The 27230-nt window shown below is 41.2% G+C and overlaps 1 protein-coding gene across 1 annotated transcript; it reads left to right on the top strand.

Annotated features, from left to right (window-relative positions):
* Positions 1–569: 569 nt before the first annotated feature.
* On the top strand, positions 570–22670 carry SRSF12 (serine and arginine rich splicing factor 12). The gene is made up of 5 exons (XM_025381998.1): positions 570–729; positions 11322–11440; positions 13046–13153; positions 13320–13461; positions 19706–22670. The coding sequence occupies exons 1-5, from the start codon at positions 665–667 to the stop codon at positions 20073–20075; spliced, it is 804 nt and encodes a 267-aa protein (XP_025237783.1). The 5' UTR covers positions 570–664; the 3' UTR covers positions 20076–22670.
* The last annotated feature ends 4560 nt before the right edge of the window (positions 22671–27230 follow it).

The following is a 27230-nucleotide window of genomic DNA, read 5'->3' as shown; positions in this document are numbered from 1 at the left end:
TGAGCCCAGGAGTTCGAGACCACCTAGGCAACACAGCGAGACCCCGTCTCTATTAAAAAACAAATCCGAACAAAACCGAGACCTCACAGTTGGAAAGCTGAAAGCTCAAGACCAAAGGGGCAGGCGGCCTACCAACTGCCAAAGTCCTGGGCTGAGGACGATGCGCTGAGAGCCCAGGGGGTTGGGCGGGGGCGCGGTTGAACGCGGCTCTTACCGCCCCCACCTCCGCCCAGCCGCAGCCCCGCCACCACCTCTGGGTCCTCTAAACCCCGACGTCCCCGCCGCGGCCCCAAGCCCCCTCTGGCTTCCGCCCTCCTGACATACACTAGCCCCCGCCGCCCCCTCCCCAAATCCCGTCGCACTCCAGGACCCTCCATACCCGGATCCCACAGGGCCTCGGAACGGCCACGCTCCTGTCTTCGGGATTCCCGCGGTCCCCGGGCCGCGCCGGCCCCGCCCCCGCCCCCGGCCCGTGCGTCCAGGCTGGCGCCGCGCTGCGCCCCCTCTGCGCCGGCCTCTGCGGCTGCGCGCTGGCGGGGCTGAGGCCGAGGGGTGGGGGTCGCGCCGGGGGCCGGCGGAGCTCCTGTGGCGGCAGCGGCGGTAGCGGGAGACTGAGCGAGACTAGCGGCCGCTGGCACACCCGGAGGGAACGGAGGAAGCGGTCATGTCTCGCTACACGAGGCCCCCCAACACCTCCCTGTTCATCAGGAACGTCGCGGATGCCACCAGGTGAACGGCCGCGGCTGCAGGTTGGGGGCTCGGAGGAGGGGCGGGGTAACGGCCGCGCCGCGGAGCCCGGCCGAGGCCCGGCGGGGCTGCGCGGAGCCTCCCCGCGGGCCTAGGCTGCGCTGCCGGCGGAGGCGCCTCCCCGGGGGAGGTGTGAGCCCGCGGACTATTCCGCGGCCTGGGCGGGACTCGCGCCTCCGCCCTCTCGGCCAGCTTTCAGCCCCGGCGCTGCGCACATCGCTTGCCGGGCCCGCGCCGCTTTCCGCGCCTCAGCGCCGCAGCCGGCGGGCCGTGGGGCACGGGGCGCTCCTCTCCGGAGCCCCGATCTCTCCCCGCTTCGAGCCGGGAGGGTTTGCGCTCCAGCGAGTGCCCGCGTTTCAGCCCCTTTGTCGCCGTGCCCTGATAAAACCGCGCGTCCAACCCTCCTAGATGAAGAGGAATTGGAGCTGGTGAGAACGTAGTGTACCATAATGCGTACTCGGGCCTTACAGTTTCTTTCCCCCGGTTGTGGTCTACTTACAGACGGTGCTGCTTGCATTTTATTCACACAATTTTATTCTGCACACAAAAAATAACTTCAATGAATGAGATCGGTGCGTTTTTCTTTTAAAGTTCTGAGTCTAGTATTAACACCCTTTTTAATGGCTTGAGGGTAGACTCACCTGGTTGATCCTGATGCCCTACCCGTCTTTGGAGAATTCTGTCTACAGAGTGTCTGAACACATATTAAGGAATGACTTCTTCATATAGCACTTCCTTCCTTAATGGAGCTGGAGAAATTGGGGGCAGGGGAGAGGGAACTGTGTTAATAGACATTTTCATTTTACTGGGCTTACTTCATTTACTTCCCTCAACCTTTCTACCTATGCAGTACTGTTTTATTGTATATAAGGGAGAGCGGAAGCTAAGCGTTGTAGTGATTTACCTGGGACTGACTAGACAGGTACAGATATATGGAGCTCTTGACTCCATAGTCATCTGAGATAAGTATTATAATTTACCTTTGAGAAGTAAATAAATGTTACGTATTTTTTATTTTTTAGTTATTTATTTTATTTTATTTTATTTTAGACGAAGTCTCGCTCTTGTCCCCCAGGCTGGAGTGCAATGGCCCCATCTTGGTTCGCTGCAACCTCTGCCTCCTGGGTTCAAGCGATTCTCCTGCCTCAGCCTCCCAAGTAGATGGGATTACAGGCATATGCCACCACACACGGCTAATTTTTGTATTTTTAGTAGTGACGAGGTTCCGTCATGTTGGCCAGTCTGGTCTCCAACTCCTGACCTCAAGTGATCCGCACACCTCGGCCTCCCAAAGCGCTGAGATTACAGGCGTGAGCCACTGTGCCCGGCCAAGTATTTTTTATTTGATCACCTCAAGTACACGTATCACAACTATATGCTGTGATTAATATATCTTAGTTAACATCTAAAAGGTGCCTTGTTTACATTTCTTCTCTCAGCCTGTTTATCAATATATTACATAGAAAACACGAACAAAATTCATGATTTGGGCAGAATTTAAAAACTTCGCAGTTGAACAGACAACTTGAAAACGGAATAAGCATCAAGCCTTTTCAGGGTGTCTATAGAAAAATCAGAGGTTTCCAATTCTAATGGTTCACAGGGGCCAGCCAGGGTAATATAAACGAGTGAGGCTGCCAGGTTATAAGGCACAGTAGGATGGTGTGGACTATCAAATAGAAATAGAATAGCAAATAGAAAAGGAAATATGCCATCTAAAAGGAGCAGCATCTGCCTCGGCTCCAGCTGACAGCTGCCATGTAGACATCTGGACTTACTGTTAACATATCTTCCTAGTTTTAAAGAGAAATCAGAAATCTGGATTTTGTATGTGTAAACTCAGTCTTTAGATGTTAGCATTAAGTTGAATCATATGAAAATCCCATTCGTGGCCGCGTGCGGTGGCTCACGCCTGTAATCCCAGCACTTTGGGAGGCTGAGGCGGGGGGATCATGAGGTCAGGAGACGGAAACCATCCTGGTTAGCACGGTGAAACCCTGTCTGTACTAAAAATACAAAACATTAGCCAGGCGTGGTGGCGGGCGCCCGTATTACCAGCTGCTTGGAAGGCCGAGGCAGGAGAAGTGTGAACCCGGGAGGTGGAGCTTGCAGTGAGCCGAGATTGCGCCGCTGCACTCCAGCCTGGGAGACAGAGCGAGGACTCCGTCTCAAAAAAAAAAAAAAAGAAAGAAAATCCCATTTGTAGATTTGAAAGCTGTAAAATATAAGGCTGGGTGCGATGGCTCACACCTGTAATCCCAGCACTTTAGGCGACTGAGGTGGGCGAATCACTTGAAGCCAGGGGTTCGAGACCAGCCTGGCCTACCTGGTGAAACCTCGTCTCTACTAAAATACAAAAATTAGCCAGGCATGGTGGCTGGCATCTGTAATCCCAGCTACTCAGGAGACTGAGGCACGAGAATTGCTTGAACGCCAGAGGTGGAGGTTGGCAGTGAGCCAGGATCAGGCCACTGCACTCCAGCCAGAGCAACAGAGTGAGACTCTGTCTCAAAAAATAAATAAAGCTGTAAAATATAGCCTGGTGTATGACACCTGTAATCCCAATTACTGGGAAAGCTGAGGTTAGAGGCTCACTTGAGCCTGGTAGGTGAAGGTTACAGTGAACTATGATCACACCACTGCACTCCAGCCTGGAGCAGAGAGACCTTTAGAAAGTTTAAAAAAATAAAAGCTGTGGCCGGGCACGGTGGCTCACACTGTAATCCCAGCACTTTGGGAGGCTGAGGCGGGTGGATCACGAGTTTAGGAGTTCAAGACCAGTCTGGCCAACATGGTAAAACCCCGTCTCTACTAAAGATACAAAAAATTCGCTGAGCGTGGTGGTGCACGCCTGCAATCCCAGCTACTCGGGAGACTGAGGCTCTACTAAAGATACAAAAAATTCGCTGAGCGTGGTGGTGCACACCTGCAATCCCAGCTACTGGAGGCTGAGGCAGGAGAATCGCTTGAACCTGGGAGGTGGAGGTTGCAGTGAGCCGAGATCGTACCATTGCACTCCAGCCTGGGTAAGACTCTGTCTCAAAAACTAAAAATAAAAAATAAAAGCAGTAAAATATTGGCAATTTCATGTTTATACACATTGTTTTAAATGTTTAAACGTCGTGTGGGCCAAATAAAACACATCTGCAGGTGACACCTGATCTCTGATCTATGTACTTCATTCACCAATGAGTGATTGAGACTGATAGTTGAGATTTACAGATTTCCTTTTCCATTTTTTCACTTTTTTTTTTTTTAAGCTCTGCCACTGGCATACAATCAAAATCTACAAGATTATATTGCATGAATGAAATAATCTCTAACATTTGTTGAATACTCACTGTGTACTAGGTGCCATACTAAAAACCTTACATATATTAAATTTTCGCAGTAACCCTATAATGTATGGTGTTTTTTTTGTTTTGTTTTGTTTTGTTTTCAGACAGAGTTTTGCTCTGTCAGCCAGGCTGGAGTGCAGTGGCACAGTCTCGGCTCACTGCAACCTCCACCTCCTGGGCTCAAGCAATTCTCCTGCCTTAGCCTCCCGAGTAGCCAGGATTATAGACGTGTGTCACCATGCCTGGCTAATTTTTGTATTTTTAGTAGAGACGGGATTTCATCATGTTGGCCAGGCTTGTCTCGAACTCTTGACGTCAGATAATCTGCCCACCTCGGCCTCCCATAGTGCTGGGATTACAGGCGTGAACCACTGTGCCTGGCCATATGTTCTTTATTAACCCCATTTTACAGATGAGAAACCAACGTTTAGGTTAAGTATTTTGCCTAAGATCGAATAGCAGGTGAGTGATGATATGAAGTTAGAATCATCACATGTAATCATATTAACTTTTTAGTACAAAGTGGTATACGGTATAAGTTAGCAATGTGACATGTAAACACGTTTTAAATTAGCTTTTAAGTTAGGGCACAGTGGCTCATGCCTGTAATCCCAGCACTTTTGGAGGCTGAGGCGGGTGGATCACTTAAGCTCAGGAGTTTGAAACCAGCCAGGGAAACATGGCAAAACCCTGTCTCACCAAAAAATTAAAAAATTAGCCAGGTGTGGTAGTGCGCACATGTCGTCAAACTACTTGAGAGGCTGACATAGGAGGATCGCCTGAGCCCAGGTGGTCAAGGCTGCAGTGAGTCAAGATTGCACTACTGCACTCCAGGGGTGAGAGTGAGACTCTGTCTCAAAAATAATTAAATAAATAGCCTTTAACATTTAGTGTGCTTATAAACAGAATCTTTGGGGCCTGGCACAGTGGCTCACATCTATAATCCCAGCACTTTGGGAGGCCGAGGCGCGTGGATCACTTGAGGTCAGGAGTTCGAGACAAGCCTGGCTAACATAGTGAAATGCCATCTCTACTATTAATAGAAAAAATTGGGCCAGGCGTGGTGTCTCACACCTGTAATCCCAGCACTTTGGGAGGCCAAGGTGGGCAGATCACGGGGTCAGGAGTTCGAGACCAGCCTGGCCAATATGGTGAAACCCTGTGTCTACTAAAAATACAAAAATTAGCTGGGCGTGGTGGCACTTGCCTGTAGTCCCGGCTACTAGGGAAGCTGAGGCAGAAGAATCGCTTGAACCTGGGAGGCAGAGGTTGCAGTGAGCCAATACTGGCCAGTGCACTCCAGCCTGGGTGACAAAGTGAAATTGTGTCTCAAAAAAAAAAAAAAAAAAAAAATCATTGGGGTAAAATGTTAAATAAAACACATGTAAAATTATATACACAGCATGATTTCAATTACAGTCATGCATCAGTTAAGGACAGAGACAGGTTTTGACAAATCCATTTAGTGATACTGTTGTTGTACAAACCCAAACCTACTACATAGTAAAGCCAGCTACACACCTAGGCTATGTGGTAAGGCCTGTTGCTTCTAGGCTACATACCTGTATAGCATGTTACAATACTGAATACTGTAGGCAATTGTAAGACATTTACCTACATGTATCTAAACAGAAAAGACACTAAAAATATGGTGTACGAGATTTTTTAAAAGGTACACCTGTCTAGGACAGCTTTGTTATAAGATTATGGGGCCACTATGATATATATGGTTCATCATTGACTGAAACATTGTTATGTGGTGCATAACTATATTAAAAAATGAAAAAAGGAAAAACTATATATGGAAAATGAGACTAGGGCTAGGCTCAGTGGCTTATGCTTGTAATCCCAGTGCTTTGGGAGGCAAAGGCAGGAGGATCCCTTCAGGACAGGAGTTCAAGGCCAGCCTGGGCAACATAGCAAGACCTCATCTCTACAAAAAAAAAGTTAGCCGGGCATGGTGATGTGTACCTGTAGTCCTAGGTACTGGAGTTCAAGGTTAGAGCAAGCTATGATTGCACCACTGCACTGCAGCCTGGGCAACAGAGTAAGACCCTGTCTCTAAAAAAAGAGAAAGAAAGAAAAGAAAATGAGACTAGAAAGAAATTCATTTGGACAGTAGGACTTAATTTTCCTCTTTTTTCAAATATTTTTCAAATTTTATTTACTAGGAATGTTTTAAAACAAAATCAATTTTTAGAAAATTAAAAGCAGAAGACACTAAAAGGCTTTGTGAATTAGTGTAAAATTTGACAGAAATGAAATTGAACACAAGAACTGAAGAAATTTTAAAAATAAGTTTTAGGCTGGGAGAGGTGGCTCATGCCTGTAATTCCAGGACTTTTAGGAGGCCGAGGTGGGCGGTTCACCTGAGGATCCCAGGCAGGCTGAGTCACGAGAATCTCTTGAACCGGGGAGGAGGAGGTTGCAATGAGCCAAGATCACGCCCTTGCACTCCAGCCTGGGCAACAGAGTGAGACTTGGTATCAAAATACATAAGTTTTAAAATTTGTGTTGTGTTTCTTTTCACTGGTGAAACAAGATGTGGCTTAGGAAAAATAATATCTTTGCTTTTGTAGTGTATAAAGGAATAATTTTTTAATGTCAAATATAGTGTATTAATGGAACTCCAGTCTAGGTGACAGAGTGAGATCTGAGACCCTGTCTCCAAAAACAAAAACAAAAAAAACAGAAAGTGTGAGCAAACTAGGAATAGAAGAGAACTTCTTAACATAATGAATGTCATCTATAGAAAACATGGCTAACATCATACTTAATGATGAAAGACAATGCTTTCCTTGTAGAATCAGGAACAAGAAAAGAATGCCACTCTTACAACCTCCAACATTTTATTGCAGGTCCTAACCAGTGCAACAAGGCAAGAAAAAGATATAAAATACAAAAATTGGAAAGATATAAGTAACCATTCTTAGGTGACATATTTGTTTACATAGAAAATACTAGGGAATGAACAAAAAAACTGCTAGAACTAGTAAGTTTAGTAAGTTACGAGGATATAAGGTAAATTTACAAAACCTTTATTTCTGTATATTAACAGCAAACAATTGAAAACAATGACAATTTAAAAATTGCATTTACCATAGCATCAAAAGGCATACTTAGGAAAACAGTTAACAAAAAACATGCAGAACGCTGTGCACCAAAAACTACAACATATTTTCAAGAGGAATTTTAAAAGCCAACATAACAAAATCCCATCTCTACTAATAATAGAATGAACTGGGTGTGGTGGCACATGCCTGTAATCCCAGCTACTTGGGAGGTTGAGGCTGCAGTGAGCCGAGATTGCGCCACAGCACTCCAGCCTGGGTGACAAAGCAAGACTCCATCTCCAAAAAAAAAAGACAAAACAGGTCTCACCCTGTCTCCCAGACCGGAGTGCAGTGGCATGATCATAGCTCACTGCAGTCTCAAACTCCTGAGCTCAAGTCATCCTTCTTCCTCAGCCTCCTGAGTAGCTGGGATTATAGCCACCACGCCCAGCTAATTTTTTAAAATTTTTTTGTAGAGATGGGGTCTCACTATGTTGCTCAGGCTGATCTTGAACGCCTGTGCTCAAGCAGTTCTCCCACCTTGGCCTCCCAAACTGCTGGTATTGCAGGTGTCAGCCGCCATGCCTGGGCAACAGTGGGAATTCTAACACATGTTTTTGGAAATGTAAGTTGGTTAGGCCACTCTGAAGAACATGTAGTGAAGCTGAGATAGGCATACCCTCCAGCCTACCAATTTCTCTGCTAGTGATACTGAAACAGGAGAATAGGGTCTGGAGGCAGGGAACCTAAGGCTGATTCACACTGACTTCCTAGAACGGAATCAAAAGGAGAACTCCACCTCTCTACACCCAAGTAACAAAAGGATCAGAGGCTACTCCCTTTGCGTTGTATTACAGATAAAAAATGGAAAGTACCTCTGACTGGTCCCCTCCTGCAACCAATCAGACTGGTCCCAGGCCAAGTCTTCATGTGTAACTTTGTAGCTTTGCTTCAGCCTCTGATTGGTCGCCTCCCTCCACCAGACTGGTGGTGGGCCAAGTCTTCATTTACATAGGGTGTAACCAAGTAACCAATGGAAAACCTTAGAGGGTATTTAAACCCTAGAAAGTTCTGTAACTGATGCACTTGAGCTTGCTTGAGCCTGCTCCTACTCTGTGGAGTATCTTTTCATTTCAGTATATCTGGCTTTCATTGCTTCATTTTTTCATTGCTTTGTGCATTTTGTCCAATTCTTCATTAAAAATGCCAAGAACCTGGAGGACTCATAGTCAAGACCCTCCATTGGTAACAGAAGGATGTAATATTTCTTTAAAAAATACTGAAAATTATGGCAAGTATGTCAAATACTGAGAAAATAATTTTTTTATTTTTATTTTTATTTTTTTGAGACAAAGCCTTGCTCTGTCACCCAGGCTGGAGTGCAGTGACGCGATCTCAGCTCACTGCAAGCTCCGCCTCCCGGGTTCACGCCTTTCTCCTGCCTCAGCCTCCTGAGTAGCTGGGACTACAGGTGCCCACCACCACGCCCGGCTAATTTTTTGTATTCTTAGTAGAGACGGTGTTTCACCGTGTTAGCCAGGATGTTCTCGGTCTCCTGACCCGCCCGCCTCGGCCTCCTAAAGTGCTGGGATTACAGGCGTGAGGCAGCTGGCCCGGCCAGAAAATAAATCTTGTTGGTAGATACATCGGTGTTTATTATTCTCTGTACTTTTTTGAATGTTGAAGTAGATCATACCAAAAGTACAAAAATAAATGAAAACAAAACAACAGCTAACAGGTGAGGGAGTGAAGACAGTGAATGGGAATTGGCTCTTTTGAAAAGACCTGTTCCATCCAACTCCCATCACCCTTGGCTTCCAGGACTCCAGACCTCTTTGGCACACAGTGCTCCAGCCTCCTTCTTTATATTATCTGTGGTCCGTTTCCTCTTAGCCACTACATTTGGTTGATGGGATTTGTTGTCTTAGAAGACCTTCATTTGAATCCTAGCTCTGCTACTGGCTGTGTAGATCGCTGGGCAAGGTAACTTCTCTCACCTTCAGTCTCCTTAACTCTTAAATGGTAACAGTAATGTATTCTTTATTCATTGGTAGGCAGATGTGTATTGAGTACCTACCGTGTGCCCAGCAGCTACATTAGGTACAGAGATACGCTGGTGAAGACACCTACTTTAGCAGTGATTCTCAACCTTCAGTCTCAGAATTGCCTATGAAATCCTGAAAAAATAAAACATAACTGGGCCTCACTAAGGAAAATACTAATTAGGTCCAGAGTTAATGCATCAGGTTGGAGTGCCTATGTCTGTAACATCCCTTCACAGATGATTACAGGACTCAGGAGAGGTCGAGACCCTTTATACCACTCCATGGTCAGTGGGAGCAGGAATTGTGTTTTTCTTGTTTCTCATATTCCTAGAGCCTGGCACATAGTAGATGTTCAATAAGTATTTGCTGAATTCTGAATAAGTGAAAGAAAAAGACGTTGTCACTGTCCTCAAAAACTAATAGTAAAAACAAACATGTTCTATTAGTATTAAATGAAATAAAAGTATGTCATAATATTGACTGAGCTACTGGCATATAGCGGATGCTTAGTCAATTTTTGTTGAGTCTTATATGTAATAATTTCTAGATCCCCATCTCTAGCCTTAATCACTGGCTTCTAATAATTATGTTAATACACACTAATTAATATAATGCATATAATCACAATTTTCTGTTGCTTATAGAACTCTTATCGATGTTCTACCATCACCTCAAATTTTGCATTTCTAAACCTGAAAGTTGCTTTTGCCTCTTTTCTTCCTCTTTGATCTAGCTCTCTTCTAGTTTTTGTCACTGACACCATCTTTTTTCCGTTTGTCCAAGTTCAAAGCTTCTTAGTCATCTTTGAATCTTTATTTCTCCCAAGCCACATTGTATGATCATAGCTTGATGCTGAATCCCTATGATAGCACCATGAAGCAGTAGGGTATAGTGGTTAAGATGCACCAGTGTGAGACTGAAAATTTGATTTCTAGCTCTGTCACTTGCTGGCTCAGTGACCTTAGAAGGGTTAATCTGTCTGTGTCACCTGTAATCTGCCTGTATCACCTGTAAATAACCTGAAATCTGTTTGTATCACCCGTAATTTGTCTATATCATCTGTAAATAACCACAGGGAAGTTGTAAGAATTAAGTGGTTGTAAGGTGAACAGTGGCTAATATATAAATGCACTGTAACTGTTAGCTATTATTGCTAAATATTTTGTCTCTTCAGTTAAATTGTAGCTCCATGAAGATGAATATCATGCTATTTAATTTTTTTTGGTATCCCTTCTGAAGTTCCTAATCACACTAGAAGGCATATAGCAGGCTCGAAATACCTATCAAATTTGGGAATACAGTAGTTACTTTGTTTTATGTTTAATATTAAAACATCCATTTTTCTTTAAACCCTGATAAATAATTTTAGGACTTCTTTAGAATCTAATGCTTGCTATCTGAAAACAAGATTAACATAAACATGAAATTAAAGTGAGGCAAAATGAATGTGTTCTTAGTGCAACAATTACTTATTAGATCTTATAATAACTTTCCGAGGTGGATATCCTGGGTCAGTGTTTCTGGAAATTAAGTGTAACAACCACCTAGAGTGCTTGTAAAGATACAGATTTCCAGCCTCTAATCCAGACTTCCTGAATCAGAACCTCTAAGAGAGGTGTGAGAATCTGGGGAGGTTTTTTGGTGTTTTCTTTTTTTTTTTTTTTTTAAAGACAGGGTCTCACTGCCACCCAGGATGGATGGAGTGCAGTGGTGTGATCTTGGCTGACTGCAGCTTCAACCTCCTCACACTCAGGTGATTCTCCCACCTCAGCCTCCCGAGTAGCTGGGACTACAGGCACATGCTACCACACCTGGCTGATTTTTGTATTTTTTTGTAGAGATAGGATTTCACCATGTTGCCCAGGCTGGTCTTGAACTCCTGGGTTCAAGTGATCCACATACGTTGGTCCCCCAAAGTGCTGGGATTACAGGTGTGAGCCACTTCGCCTGGCCTGAGAATTTTTTTTTCCTTTTTTCCCCTTTCTTTCAAAACCTGCATGATTCTTACAAAAAACAATTTTAGATAATGCTGGTCTAGATGATGTTCTTTCTTTTGAAGGTTTCAAGAGGATTTCTGTAGGCAAAATATTTTAATCCAGCTATTCATATTTCTTTGCCTTATTTCTAAAACACTTCAGGCCTGAGGACTTGCGCCGTGAGTTTGGTCGATATGGCCCTATAGTAGACGTTTACATTCCACTTGACTTCTACACTCGCCGCCCAAGAGGATTTGCTTATGTTCAATATCCTTTATTGTGTGCATGTGAAATACTGTATATGCGTGCTTATACGTATATGTATTCAGTAGCATATGTTACGAGATTAATATTGCCTAATTAAATGTGTTTATTTCTTTATCTCAGAAGATCTAAAGCAGTCCACAGTAGCTGGCAAGCACCCCCCAGTTTGAACCAACTTGTTAGCTAGAATCCAAGCATAAACCCAGCAGGCGAGACAAAAGGCACCTAAAGTTCAAGCATCAAGGAGTAAAGAGGGAGGGTGGACACAGATATAAAGACCTGGAAGAGGGGAAGTCTTTATCAAGCAAAAGACAAAGCCAACACCAGGTTGAGACTTCGGCTTTCCTACATTTACTCAGAGTTCCAGAGTCAAAGCCAAGTCTGATTTTGTTGGTTCTGCGTCTCTTGTAAAGTCCATCTTGCAAGCCTTAAAGAGTAAAGGTCAAGGTTCAAGATCAAGTGACATTGAGGTAATTGCCAGTCTCGTTTTATATTGCGTATCTTGAGCTTTTTCTGTTTGTTATTTTTTTAATTAAACCAGTGAACAACCTCCTAAAAAAAGTTATTTATTTTTATATAGCTAATTTCCATTATAGTTAGATTTAATATTATATAATTCATATACGTAAGGAAGTTCAGTGGGATATTACAAACCAGTATATGTAATTCCAGATATTTACAGATTGTTCTTATGTTTCTTTTATATTTATATCCCAAGTAGTAAAAACATAAATGTTTGGCCGGGTGTGGTGGCTCACACCTGTAATCCCAGCATTTGGGGAGGCTGAGGTGGGTGGATCCCCTCAGGTCAGGAGTTTGAGACCAGCCTGACCAACATGGCAAAACCCCGTCTCTATTAAAAATACAAAAATTAGCAGGGTGTGGTGGTGGGCACCTGCAATCCCAGCTACTTGGGAGGCTGAGGCAGGAGAATCTCTTGAACCTGGGAGGCAGAGGTTGCAGTGAGCTGAGATCACACCATTGCACTCCAGCCTGGGTGATGAGGGAAACTCCATCTCAAAAAACAAAAACAAAATAAATGTTTGAAGTGGTAGGTTCAAGAGTAGATACCATTTTGAAAGGACTAAATCAGTTTTTTGTTTTAACTCACTTGTATATGTGCAATTTTGTTTATAAGTAATGTCTCTTAAATGTCGAATTTAAAAGCCTTTTAATGAAAGAGTAATTTTAATTTCAGAATAAAGGCTTCTTCATGCTGATATTCAGTGAAAAACCTGATGGATCCTTTATCTGAAAGAAGGGAGTGAGTCCTAAACAGTTTGTAATTTTATAATGCTAGCCAAATTTGGACTTTTTTTTTTGGTTTTCTTGTTTTCAAATTATACATGCATACTGCAGCCACACTATTGTAGACACTAAAAGTACAGTTACATATTTGTTTTGTTCTTTTTATTTTTAGACTCACTCCTCTAAATCATAATGGGTCATTTGTTTTCATGAGAAAAAGTGAAAGTTTTTTTTTCTGATTATTCATATTATATTGAAGATGTGAGCTTAATAACTTGAACTTGATTTTCATATTAATTTCATTTCATATGTAAATAATACTTTTAAAATATGTTTACTTGATATCTCATGTTCAAAGTGTCCTTAACAGCTAGTCATATTTGAAGATGTTCGAGATGCTGAAGACGCTCTTTATAACCTCAATAGAAAGTGGGTATGTGGCCGTCAAATTGAAATACAGTTTGCACAAGGTGATCGCAAAAGTAAGTGTGACTGAATGCCAGATTTTATCTATTCAGCAGAATGAGTTTCAGTGATGACTCATTTTCTAATTTAAAATTCTTTCAGTAAATGATTACTAGTTGAGTGTTTGTTACTGTGGTGTTTAGGTAACAAATTATGTCATAAGTCTTGTTCTTTATGTTCCAGCACCAGGCCAAATGAAATCAAAAGAACGTCATCCTTGTTCTCCAAGTGATCACAGGAGATCAAGAAGCCCCAGCCAAAGAAGAACTCGAAGTAGAAGTTCTTCATGGGGAAGAAATAGGAGGCGGTCAGACAGCCTTAAAGAGTGAGTACAAAATACAAGAGGACCAAAAACTTCATTTTCTACTTTTTCTAGGAAATATATATAAATATATATGTTTTTTGATAGGGTCTTACTGTTTCCCAGGCCGGAGTGCAGTGGTGCGCGATCATGGCCCACTATAGCCTTGACCTCCCAGACTCAAGCAATTTTCTTTATGTTCCAGCACCCCAAGTAGCAGGTACTACCTGCTGTGGTGCAGGTGTACACCACCACACCGGGCTAATTTTTTTATTTTTTGTAGAGATCGCAGGTCTCGCTATGTTGCCCAGGCTGGTCTTAAATTCCTTGGCTCAAGTAATCCTCCCACCTCAGCCTCCCAAAATGCTAGGATTACAGGTATGAGCCGCTGTTCCCAGCCTGGAAAATATTTTAAAGTTTTTATAAACAGTCCAGCTGAGTCATTTTGCTTAATGTATGAACATAATCAATTTTTGTTAAAAGATAACACTCTTCTCTATTTATCATATATTGTTATTTAACTTGGGTTTATGGGATTAATTCTTATGTTAAAGTTACAGACTTAACTTTATCTTTTTACATGAGAAGATAATATATAGTGAGCAGAAAACAAAAAGTAAAAAAAAATACATACTCAGCCGGGTGCGGTGGCTCACACTTGTGATCCCAGCACTTTGGGAGGGTGAGGCAGGCAGATCACGAGGTCAGGAGTTCAAGACCAAACCGAACAACATGATGAAACCCTGTCTCTACTAAAAATACAAAAATTAGCTGGGTGTGGTAGCCACACGCCTATAACCCCAGCTACTCAGGAGGCTGAGCCAGGAGAATCTTTTGAACCTGGGAGGCGGAGGTTGCAGTGAGTCGAGATCACACCACTGCACTCCAGCCTGAGCAACAGAGCGAGACTCTGTCTCAAAAAAAAAAAAACAAGGTGATAAGTTTTAGATAAATAAAATTTTCCTAAATGTGCCCAACAGTTTGTTATCTTTAACTTTAAAAATGTTTAAATGTGGAAGAAATAGAATAAAACGTACAGGTGCAGTATTCTCAGCACTTTGGGAGGCTGAGGTGAGAGCATCACTTGAGGCCAGGAGTTTGAGACTAGCCTGGCCAACATGGTGAGACCCCATCTCTACAAAAAAAAAAAAGAAATATAATAAAATCGCTTGTGAAAGGTGATTGACTAAAGTTAATGTAAATCAATGTACTTATAAAAGATAAGTTATCAAGAATAAATTCCAAGTATTGAAGAAGACATATTAAATAGTAATTTTGGGGGAGGGGAAAAGATATTTTGAAGAAGACATATTAAATAGTAATTTGGGGGGAGGGGAAAAGGTATTTTCAAGTTATTTATTTTGCTAGCCAGTTTATCACAACAGCAATTAATTATATGAACCAGGCATGGTGGCTCATGCCTGAATCCCAGCACTTTGGGAGGCCAAGGCGGGTGGATTACTTGAGGTCAGGAGTTCAAGACCATCCTGAGCAATATGTTGAAATCCTCTCTCTACTAAAAATTCAGCGTCGGCACAGTGGCTCATGCCTGTAATCCCAGCACTTTGGGAGGCCACGGCAGGCAGATCACCTGAGGTCAGGAGTTCGAGACTAGTTTGGCCAACATGGCAAAACCCTGTGTATACTAAAAATACAAAACTTAGCTAGGTGTGGTGGCACACGCCTGTAATCCCAGCTACTTGGGAGGCTGAGGCAGGAGAATCGCTTGAACCTGGGAGGCGGAGGTTTCAGTGAGCTGAGATTGCTCCACTGCTCTCCAGCCTGGGTGACAAAGCAAGACTCTGTCTCAAAAAAAAAAATAAAAAATAAATAATTTAAGTTGATTTTTCTAAATGCATTACAGCCTTAGTGAACCAGTTTTTTTCTCTTGCTCGATTTAAATAAGGTGAATATTCATATCATTTTCTGCCTTCTAGTAGAAGTAAAGTATAATACTTGACTGTCTAAAGTCATTATGGAGTATCAGGGATAGAAGGACCACATCTTTCAGGACAATGCTATTCTGCTTTGTACTTGTTATAAGACCATTGCTTAACCTCCCTGACCCCAGTTTTTCTCACTTTAAAAATTGTATTATGGCCAGGTGCAGTGGCTCACACCTGTGATCCCAGCACTCTGGGAGGCCAGGGTAAGATCAGTCCAGGAATTCAAGAGACCAGCCTGGGCAACATAATGAGACCCCCATGTCTACAAAACAAACTAAAAAAAATTAGCCGGGTGTGGTGGCACACACCTGTTCCAGCTACTGGGAGGGAGGGAGAGAGAGGGTGGACTGAGGTGTGAGGACTCCTTGACCCCAGTAGGTCAAGGCTGCAGTGAGCCATGATTGCATCACCACACTCCAACCTGGGCAAGAGAGGAAGACTGTGTCTCACAATAAATGAATGACTGAATGAATGAATGAATGTAAAAAAAAGGTATTCCATAAATCTTTGTTAACTTTATATCAAGGAATGTGTATGTTAGAACTCTAAATGTTCCTAACAATGTCAAAATTGCTCCTCAACTCCCTTTTCTTTAGTCCAAATATATTATAGCATCCTTCTTTTACTATGTTAGGATTTTTTTTCAAGGACATTTTCTTCATTTTGCTTCCTACAGCCGTCTACAAAATGAATGAAATTTAATTTCTAAAAGACTGTGAATTTATTCCAGAATATATTCTACATCAGTATATTTTCAGTATAAATATATAATAAAAAATTCAAGAGAGGCCAGGTGCAGTGGCTCATGCCTGTCATCGCAGCACTTTGGGAGGCTGAGGCAGGTGGATCACTTGAGGTCAGACAAGCCTGGCCAACATGGCGAAACCCCGTCTCTGCGAAAAGTACAAAAATTGGCCAGGTATGGTGGCATGTGCCTGTAATCCCAGCTACTTGGGAGGTTGAGGCAGGAGAATCGCTTGAACCCGGGAGACAGAGGTTGCAGTGAGCCATGCTTGCCCCACTGCACTCCAGCTTGAGTGACAGAGCAAGGCTCTGTCTCAGAAACAAACAAAACAAAAAATTAAAGAGGCTCTGCATGGTGTTATCATTTTCCAAAGAAAGCTTTTTAAATTTCTTCATCTAGTTCAATGTTACTATCTAGTATCATTTTTCTTCAGTCTAAAAAATATTTAGTATTTCTTTTTTTCCTCTTTCAGCTCACCAGGAAGTACCAGGGCAGTGAATATTTAGTATTTCTTGTAGTATGCATCTGCTGATAGTGAATTCTCTCAGCTTTTGTCTGAAAACATCTTTAATACTCGTTTGTGAGAAATATTTTTGTTGAGGATCGAATTCTATATTGGCAGTGATTTTATTTTTCTCTTTAAAAATGTCATTCCATTGTTTTTCTGATATCCATAGTCAGTTGTCAGTCTTATGATTGCTCCTTTGAAGGTAATTTGTCTTTCATTCTCTGGCAAGGTTTTCAGATTTTTTTTTTTTTTTTTTGAGACAGTGTCAGTCTGTCACCGGGGCTGGAGTGCAGTGGCACAATCTTGCCTCACTGCAACCTCCGCCTCCCAGATTCAAGCGATTCTCCTGCCTCAGCCTCCCACTACCACACCCAGCTAATTTTTATATTTTTAGTAGAGGCGGAGCTTCTGCATGTTGGCCAGGCTGGTCTGGAACTCCTGACCTCAGGTGATCCGCCCGCCTCAGTCTCCCAAAGTGCTGGGATTACAGGCATGAGCCACTGTACCCCGCCAGTTTTCAGATTTTTCTTTGACTTTGGTTTTCATCAGTTTCACTGTGATGTGCCTAGTGTAGTTTTCTTTGTCTACGTGGGTTTATTGAGCTTTTTGAAATTGTGAGTTAATGCTTTTTGTTAGTTTTGTAAAATTCTATGCCATTATCTCTTCAAATATTGCTTCTACCTTACTCAGTCTTTCCTCTTGCCTGTGTGACTGTATGCTATACATCTGTTGTGTTCTTCTGTGGATTTCTTAAAATTCCTTTTGTTGCATTGTATTTCAGTAGGATGTTTTTCTAATGATATTTTAATTAACTATTTCTTTTCTTTTCTTTTCTTTGACTTGGAGGTTTTCTCTTGTTGCCCAGGTTGGAGTGCAATGGTGCGATCTCGGCTCACTGCAACTTCTGCCTCCCAGGTTCAAGTGATTCTCCTGCCTCAGCCTCCCAAGTAGCTGGGATTACAGGCATGCGCCACCACGGCCAGCTAATTTTTGTATTTTTAGTAGAGATGGGGTTTCACCGTGTTAGTCAGGCTGCTCTTGAACTCCTGACCTCAGGTGATCCACTTGCCTTGGCCTCCCAAAGTGAGATTACAGGCGTGAGCCACTGAACCCAGCCTAGTTCATTATTTCTTCTGCTATATCCAATCCAGATTGCTGTTAAGACCATCTAATGACATTTTAATTTCAGATATCATATATCTTTAGTTTTAAATGTCTATTTGTTTCTTTTTATAGATTCTAGTTTTCCACTGAAACTATCTTTTTATCTGTTTTGTCTTTTCCTCTTATTTTCTTGAACATATTATTCATAGTAATTTTTTAAATTCCTGTTTGATGATGCCAATATCCAAATCACTTTGGGAATGATTCTTTTGCCTTTCATTTTCCTTAGTTTTTAGTTATTCTTGCCTGTTTTTTTTTTCCTTCCTCATAATTTTTTAAAATAGCATGTTGGACATGGACAAAAAATTGTAGAGGCTCTGCATGACATTATCATCCTCCAAAGATAGTTTTTTTTTTCTAGCAGGCAGAGTACTGGCGGATCACTTTGATCTTAAGGCTTGGTTTTGGGCGTTGTTAAAGCTGCTCGTTTTGGCTTTGTATTTATTCCTAGGGCATGGCCCTTGCCTCTAGAATGTAGCCCTTCTGGGTTGTTGCCTAATGTTCCTCATTGACCTTTTGGGAGTTTGGACTCTAATCTCTCTCCCCAGCACCATGTGTCTGAAAAAAATTTCAGCTCATTTCTTGAATTTCTGAATTCCAGTTTTTTGCTGGCCCCTTGGAATCTCTTCCCATACACACACAACTTAGAAGATGGCCAGTGATTTAAGGAGAATTTGTAGGCAAATTTTAGAGGTACTTTTTGATCTCTAATTCACTCATCTCTAGAGTTTTTGCCTCTCATATCCCACCCATTTTGGTAGCCCTGAATTCTAACTTTTCTCTCTTCAGCTTAGTCAAAAAGCCATTTTCTGGTTGGGCTCAACTCCTGCATGCTGTCATTTGAAAAATGGTTTTATTTATTTATGTATTTATTTATTTATTTATGAGACGGAGTCTCGCTCTGTCACCCAGGCTGGAGTGCAGTGGTGCGATCTCGGCTCACTGCAACCTCCGCCTCCTGGGTTCTGCCATTCTCCTGCTTCAGCATCCCAAGTAGCTGGGACAACAGGTGCCCGCCACCATGCCCGGCTAATGAAAAATTGTCTTAGTAATAAGAGCCAAGGCTTGTAATCCCTCAGGTTCTTCCTGCTTGTATTGATTATCCTCCAGTGCCTTTGAACAGTTGTTTTATAAGTGTTGTGTAGCTTTTCAATATAGCTGTTTTCGGCCAGGCATGGTGGCTCACACCTGTAATCCTAGCACTTTAGGAGGCCAAGGCAGGGGGATCACCTGAGGTCAGGAGTTCGAGACCAGCCTGACCCCCATCTCTACTAAAAATACAAAATTAGCTGGGTGTGGTGGCACATGCCTGTAATCCCAGCTACTCCAGAGGCTGAGAGAATTGCTCAAACCTGGGAGGCGGAGGTTGTGGTGAGCTGCGATCGTGCCATTGCACTCTAGCCTGGGCAACAAAAGCGAAACTCCGTCTCAAAAAAATATATATATGTGTATATATATATATGGCTGTTTTATACGGGAAGATTAGTCTAATACAAGCTGTTCTGTCATGGCAGGACCCAAAAGTCCTGCATCTAGATTTTTATTTTTATAAGCATTATTTGAACTGTAAGTAATTGATTTTTTAATCTTTTTTTCTTCAGATTTTTGTACCTTTTAAGAGCTGTATAACCCAGACTAAATATGCAGTGCATTCTTCAGAACTGATCCCTATAATATACGTCTAGCAAAGTAAAAATTTTTGGCTATGTATTCTAGTATAACAAATATTACAAACTTGTTACTTATGTTTGAACCAAAAGCATGCATAATAAAATGAGAAATTTTTTAGCTTATCTAGTAAAAATATAACTAATGCTATGTAAAGTATGTAAGTTCCTCAAAGTGTTCTTTCCTGATCTCTTATTTTGTGTGAAATATATGCTCTAACATTATGGATGTTTGCAGGTCTCGACACAGGCGATTTTCTTATAGCCAGTCTAAATCTCGTTCCAAATCATTACCAAGGCGGTCTACCTCAGCAAGGCAGTCAAGAACTCCAAGAAGGAATTTTGGCTCTAGAGGACGGTCAAGGTCCAAGTCCTTACAAAAAAGGTCCAAGTCAATAGGAAAATCACAGTCAAGTTCACCTCAAAAGCAGACTAGCTCAGGAACAAAATCAAGATCACATGGAAGACATTCTGACTCAATAGCAAGATCCCCATGTAAATCTCCCAAAGGGTATACCAATTCTGAAACTAAAGTACAAACAGCAAAGCATTCTCATTTTCGGTCACATTCCAGATCTCGAAGTTACCGTCATAAAAACAGTTGGTGAACAGCAACAGAAAGAGCACCACGCAGTCTTTAATATAAGTTATTAAACTCTCATTATGTTAAATAAAAATTCTTTAAGGCATACAGAAAATGCGAGTTGATATTACTTTGGGCATATGGAAGAAATAAAATCTCTAGCTTTGGATTAATAAAAATTTGGTCTCCATTTAAAGGGCCTGCGCTACAAATTATGATTTGTCTAATGTCACCATTTTATGGACCATTTTTTATTTACATTGTGGCAGAAGGGTACTTTTCAAGGGAAATGAGTAAACTGGAACTAATTTTTAAACTTCTACTTGGATAGAATTGATTAGTACTATTAATAATACCTTTTACACAAATATTTTTGACTTTAAAGCACTTTCATGTAAAAAGTAACTATGACTGTATAATTGCATAGAGCAGACTTAAGCTGTTTGACACCTATGTCTCTTTTGTGTCTTCTGTTTAAACTTGGGCCAATTCCTGGTGGATATTAGTTCATATTACAAAATTCTGACGTTCCAAAAAGTAGAATTTATATAGAGATCAAACATTCAAAAGATACATTCTCTCCTAAGCTCAAAGGTTATAATTTTATTGGGTAGAACAGTATAGGTAAGTTGACATGAAATTGCATCCTGTACCATGTCCACATTAGTCATATCAAAACTTTTGAGAAATACTGGATTTTGAATGGTTTGAGACTAATTCTTTAAAAATTAGGCTGAGCAACACTCACAATCCAAAAATATTCATTTTAAGCCTTACACATTTAAAGAGTGGTACATTTTGTATAAAATCATATTTCATACCATTATTTCCACATACCTACTTTTCATCTGCTGTTAATTTTTTCTTTTTAGAGTTCTTGCTCAACTTTAAATGATATAGAATAAGTCTTACTATTTTTGAAAGAGTGTTTAGTACCTTGTATTAAGAAACTTGGCCAAGTGTGGTGGTTCACTCCTGTAATCCCAGCACTTTGGGAGGTTGAGGCGGGCGGACTGCTTGAGGCCAGGAGTTTGAGACCAGCCTGGGCAACATGGTGAAACCCTGTCTCTAAAACTTAAAAAAAAGAAGAAGAAACTCAAGACTACATCTTCAAAAAACAATTTCGTATTATTTGAATTTTACATTATACTGCCCTTCATTTCTGACAGCCAAATAACTTTGTTGATATTTATTGCTTTTGTAGTTGTTATAACTAATAATTTCTTTGAAAATGTGTTGTAGTTTATGTTTTTCAAAGGATTTTGGTAGTATTTGTGATAGAATGATTTTGCATATGATTATTATAGGGGATATATTTATAGAACTCTACTTGTATACTTTGCGACTTATGAAAACTTAAAAGTTCTCAACACATATAGTTAGTATTTGTATCCAGAGTATTTAAGAAAAAAATCTGTCTTATATTTTTAGTATATAGGAGCCAGTGTTGCTTCTATTTGTTTTGAATACAAATTCCATTTTTCTTTGCTTATTAGATCCCATATGTAAGAAACAACTTTACACAATAATTTGTATGCTGGTAATATTTGGACAAGTGCCATAAATTAATGTATATTTTACTTTCTGAATAGATTTTCTCTAATCATAGCAAAATTTATTTCAAAACCACAACTCTTTGAAGTATTCAGCTATAATAAAATTTAGTTATAAAATTATGTGGCACTACTGAATATCTAAAGGATAATCTGAAGAATGAGTAAGACAAATATTGATAGTAATTTTTAGTCTTTTCAAAATGTTTGGGATCATACACTTAAATCATTTTAAAAACTAGGGGCTGGGCACAGTGGCTCACACCAGTAATCCTAGCACTTTGGGAGGCCAAGGCAGGAGAATTGTTTGAGCCCAGGAGTTTGAGACCAGCCTGGGCAACATAGCAAGACCCCTTTATCTATAAAAATAATAACTAGGTACTATTGTGAAAAATAACTAGGGATTGATTACAGTATCTTTACTATGTATTCACAAATTGATTTCTATATTCCCGAACATATTTAATCCTTTGATTTACCTCTGACTAGGTTTGTCATTGTAATCCCTAGGCTGCTTAGGAGGATACCATTTGGTTTGTTGAAAAAGCTGGAATGATAACAGCTCAAACTCTTGAGCATTTAGTACATGCTTGGCACTGTTCTATATGTTTTAAGTTATTCACTCATGTATTTAACCATCAACACTCTCATAAGGTAAATATCCTGCAGTTACTTTTGCACCAACCTAACACCACTGCAGACAAGGAAACAGATGCAGAGAGGCTAAGTTACACACAGCCATAAACTTCGGATCAGTAGAGTGACTGGGCTTCGAAGTCCTCTTCCTGACTGCCGTTCCCGTGTCTTTTGCAAAGAGAAGTCTTTGACAGGTATATGCTTTATTAAGATCATGCTTAGAAAGAAATGAGAGAACAGAATTAGAAAAAGAAATGACTGTAGGCTTCGATGAAAATTACTTTTGTGACTAAGTGAAAATTGTTTGGCTAGGTATCTTGGAAAATTGTCTTCTGGGAATATCTATATTCTAGGGTTCACTTTTGTCTTAGAATTGTTTCTTGGCCCATTTACGAGAGATACTTTGTTTATGAATAAATGTTTTAATTTTAGACATCTGTGATCAGTTCTTTTAAAGTGACTATACTTATTTAAGTACTTCCCAAGTTTAGTGCAGGGGTACTACCTACCATTTATTCAGGATCATAGAGGATAAGTTAGGGTCATAGAAAATAAAGACTGCCATGAGAGCTGCTTGCTTGCTTTTTCCCAGGAATAATGAACAAATAATTTCTGTATAGCAGCTGACATTTTTCGGTGTTAACAGATAAAAGGGGAATTTGCTGAAATTTTTTTTGGAGCCTCGGATTTAATTTTATGCCACTGGGCTAATTTATTTTTAAATGTAAATTAATTCCAGTACTTTATTTGTAAAGTTTACTTGAGATCTAACTATTCTAAGACACGCTGTTGCATTACAAATAAGAATTGCTGCTTTTATTTTGATCCCATTGCCAGAGGCAAAATTAGTCAAAATTTAAAGGTATGTAGAAATACTTTTGTAATCCTTCTAAACTACATTAAATTTCTGGCTGACCATAGTGGCTCACACCTGCAATCTCAGCACTTTGGGAGGCTAAGGTGGGCAGATCAACATGGTGAAAGCACGTCTCTACTAAAAAATACCCAAAAAAATTAGCTGGGCATGGTGGCGCATGCTACTCAGGAGGCTGAGGCACGAGAATCTTGTACCTGGGAGGTGGAGGTTGCAGAGAGCTGAGATGGTGCCACTGTACTCAAGCCTGGGCTACAGAGTAAGACTCTCAAAAAAAATAATTTATTAGATTTAAAAACTAAATTTCTTTTCCAAAGACAGAGAGTAGTAGAATATGCAGGGTACTTGTATAGATAGCTACATGCTACTTAATGCAGTACAGTCTGGTGCAGGTGATCTTAACGTGGCATAATAGACCCAGAGCTTCAAGTCTAGGCCGTGTAAAGTGAAATGCCAAACTACCGTGTGTGCATGTCTCAAAAGAAAGGTGATGTAGTTTTATACAATTTTGAAACAAGTCCATGACTCCCAAGGGTTTAAGGACCAATGATTCAGTGAGACATTTACAGATTTTGAAGTCAGAATTCAGTGTGAATTCTGCGCACATTTACTAGCTATGCAACCTTGGACAAGTTACCTCACATCTGTGAGCCTCAATTTCTTACCTGTAAAATGTGGATATATTTGCCCCATTGGGTTGTTAGGGTTAAAAAAAAAAGATGCTTAGCAGAATGCCAAGTACCTGATAAGCATTCAAATATCAATTTCTTCTTTCATTTTTTTTATTTAAATATTTAGAAAACATTTCCTAGTACTAAATGTGAATTATGCACCTTAGCATTTAAATCACTCCCTGGATGAAAATAGGGTATTGAGGATACCCTAGGTATATGTTTGGTTCACATAATTCAAAACACCATAACCTACATCTGTTTATAAGCTAGTAAATAGGTTACAAATTAAAATCAAGAATATCTAGGCTGGGCGCGGTGGCTGATGCCTGTAATCCCAGCACTTTGGGAGGCTGTCGGGGAGGGCGGGGGGATAATTTGAGGCCAGGGGTTTGAGACCAGCCTGGCCAACATAGTGAAACCCCGTTTCTACGTAAAATACAAAAATTAGCCGGGTGTAGTGGCACACCCTGTAATCGCAGCTACTCAGGAGGCTGAGGCGGGAGAATTGCTTGAACCCGGGAGACAGAGGTTGCAGTGAGCCGAGATCGCACCACTGCACTCCAACCTGGGTGTCTCAAAAAAGAAAAAAGTCCGGGTGTAGTGACTGATGCCTGTAATCCCAGCACTTTGGAAGGCTGAGGCGAGCGGATCACTTGAGGTCAGGAGTTCGAGACCAGCATGGCCAACATGGTGAAACTCTGTCTCTACTAAAATTACAAAAATTAGCCAGGCATGGTGGCGGGCACTTGTAATCCCAGACACTCAGGAGACTGAGGCAGGAGAGTCACTTGAACCTGGGAGGCAGAGGCTGCAGTGAGCCAAGATCACTCAACTGCACTCCAGCCTAGGCAACAGAGCAAGACACTGTCTCAAAAAAAAAAAAAAAAAAAAATCTTACTGTGTGTCAGGTTTCAGGTTCTTTCAGAATGTTGGTAGATGAAAGGGTCATTCTCTTCACATGAGAGACTGCCTAGCCAGTAATTAATATTTAGTCCTATAACTACATTGCTTGCATGTTCATTACTGTTTAGTTTTGTGTGTGCTAAAGCTTGTGTAGGGTGAGTAGTTCCTCAGAAAATGTATAATTGAAGCAAGAAGCAAAATTACTACTTCTCTAGGAGTAAAATTCTATTAACCAAATGCATAAGTACTACATGCTTTTTAGAAATTGCTTCATAGAGGTAGATGGAGGGACACGATCCAGAATTCTTAGTATTTGCTTGTGACCACCTGTTTTGTTTTTACAGAAGTGTAGCTTATAAGACTGATCACCTGTTATCTAAAGAAACAACTATGGCCAGGCACGGTGGTTCAGGCCTGTAATCCTAGCACTTTGGGAGGCTGAGGTGGGAGGATCACTTGAACTCAGGAGTTTGAGACCAGCCTGGGCAACACAGTGAGACCTCATCTCTATTAAATAAATAAATAAATAAAACTACATTCCAGTTTTCTTAGCTTACTCCTAATAGTATGGATTTTTTTTAAAATGCTGTTAAATTGACTTTAATGTCAACAAAAATCTCAATATAAAATAACCTTCCAAGCCCCAACTGATAGCCTGTTTCTTTTAATAGTAAGAAAACATTAATGGACTTTTGTGGGTTGGGGGAATTACACTTGTGAGGCAGTATCAGATTTATAGTAACAATTTTACTGTTAAATATCTTTTCAGAATTGACATAAGCTGTTAACTTGTCAGACTCTTCTGAGCAATGTTACATTTTTAAAATAAGAAGGGGCCAGGCATGGTGGCTCACACCTGTAATCCCAGCACTTTGAGAGGTTGAGGCCACAGGATGACTTGCGCCCAGGAGTTCACGACTAGCCTGGGCAACATGTTAAGACCCTGTCTCTGCAACAAAATTTTTTTTTTTTTTTTTGAGACGGAGTCTCACTCTGTCCCCCAGGCTGGAGTGCAGTGGCGCGATCTCAGCTCACTGCAACCTCCACCTCCTGGGTTCACGCCATCCTCCTGCCTCGGCCTCCCGAGTAGCCGGGACTACAGGCGCCCGCCACCACGCCCGGCTAGTTTTTTTGTATTTTCAATAGAGACGGGGTTTCACTGTGTTAGCCAGGATGGTCTTGATCTCCTGACCCCGTGATCTGCCCGCCTCGGCCTCCCAAAGTGCTGGGATTACAGGTGTGAGCCACTGCGCCCGGCCTCTGCAACAAATTTTTAAAAATTAGCGGAGTGTGGTGGCGCATGCCTATAGTCCTCCTACTCAGGAGGCTGACGTGGGAGGATCACTTGAGCCCAGGAGGTCGAGGCTACAGTGAGCAGTGTTTGCATGACTGCACTCCAGCCTATGTGACAGAGCGAGACCCTGTCTCAAAAAAATAAATAAAAGGAATATTACTTAAATTTATCTGAACACTGTGAAGTATTTATATAATTTTTTTTTTTTTAGATCGAGTTTTGCTCTGTCGCCAGGTTGGAGTGCAGTAGTGCAATCTCGGCTCACTGCAACCTCCGCTTCCCGGGTTCAAGCGATTCTCCTGCCTCAGCCTCCCGAGTAGCTGGGACTACAGGCGTGTGCGACACGCCTAGCTAATTTTTGTAGTTTTAGTAGAGACGAGGTTTCACCATGTTGGCCAGGATGGTCTCGATCTCTTTACCTCGTGATCTGCCCGCCTCGGCCTCCCAAAGTGTTGGGATAACAGGCATGAGCCACCACACCTGGTAAAATATATATATTTATATAATTTCATAAGACTATTAGGAAAAAAATCTTTAAACATTCATTGCCAGTAAACGTTAAAATTTTGGCCTTAAAATGTTAAATGTAGCTGAATTTAAAATATTAATATTTTAGTTAGGATGTTCATTACAGTTTTTAATGGATATAGTCATAGATCACTTAATGACAGGATACATTCTGAGAAACACATCGTTAGGCGATTCTGTTGTGCAAACATAGAGTGTACTTACCCAAATCTAGATGGTATGTATATTTAAATATATTTTTTCATGCAGAAATTCAAATGTCCCAGCACCGATACTGAATACCGGTAATGGGGATGTTTCCGCGACTTGATCTGCAGTGCCACATTAAGTGCCACGTATCAGGTTTCTATATATGCTCCATTATAATCTTATGGGACCACCATCATATATGTGGTCCATTGTTGACCTGATTGTTGTTAGGCAGTGCATGACTATATAAATTCTAGCAATTTTTGATATTGTTTTATACTTTATAATTTCTTACTCATATATCCTATTAAATAGGATTTTTAAAAATGCCACTTAAAAACATGGATGAAAATTTTGTATTCTAAAGTACAAATAGTCCTTTATACAAAGCTCTGAGCTGCCTGTCAGTGGTCAAATATAATTGATACTCATTTGGGCTTTTGTGACCACACCTTGTCCACCCTTTATTTTGACCAAAAGATTGTAGTTTCAGTGTCTATCATAGAAAGTGGAACTACATTACTTAAGA

The sequence above is a fragment of the Theropithecus gelada genome, chromosome 4 (genome assembly GCF_003255815.1).
Source record: "Theropithecus gelada isolate Dixy chromosome 4, Tgel_1.0, whole genome shotgun sequence".
Taxonomy (NCBI): domain Eukaryota; kingdom Metazoa; phylum Chordata; class Mammalia; order Primates; family Cercopithecidae; genus Theropithecus; species Theropithecus gelada.
The sequence above is the reverse complement of the archived record's forward strand: the minus strand, read 5'-3'. Positions and strand labels throughout refer to the sequence as shown.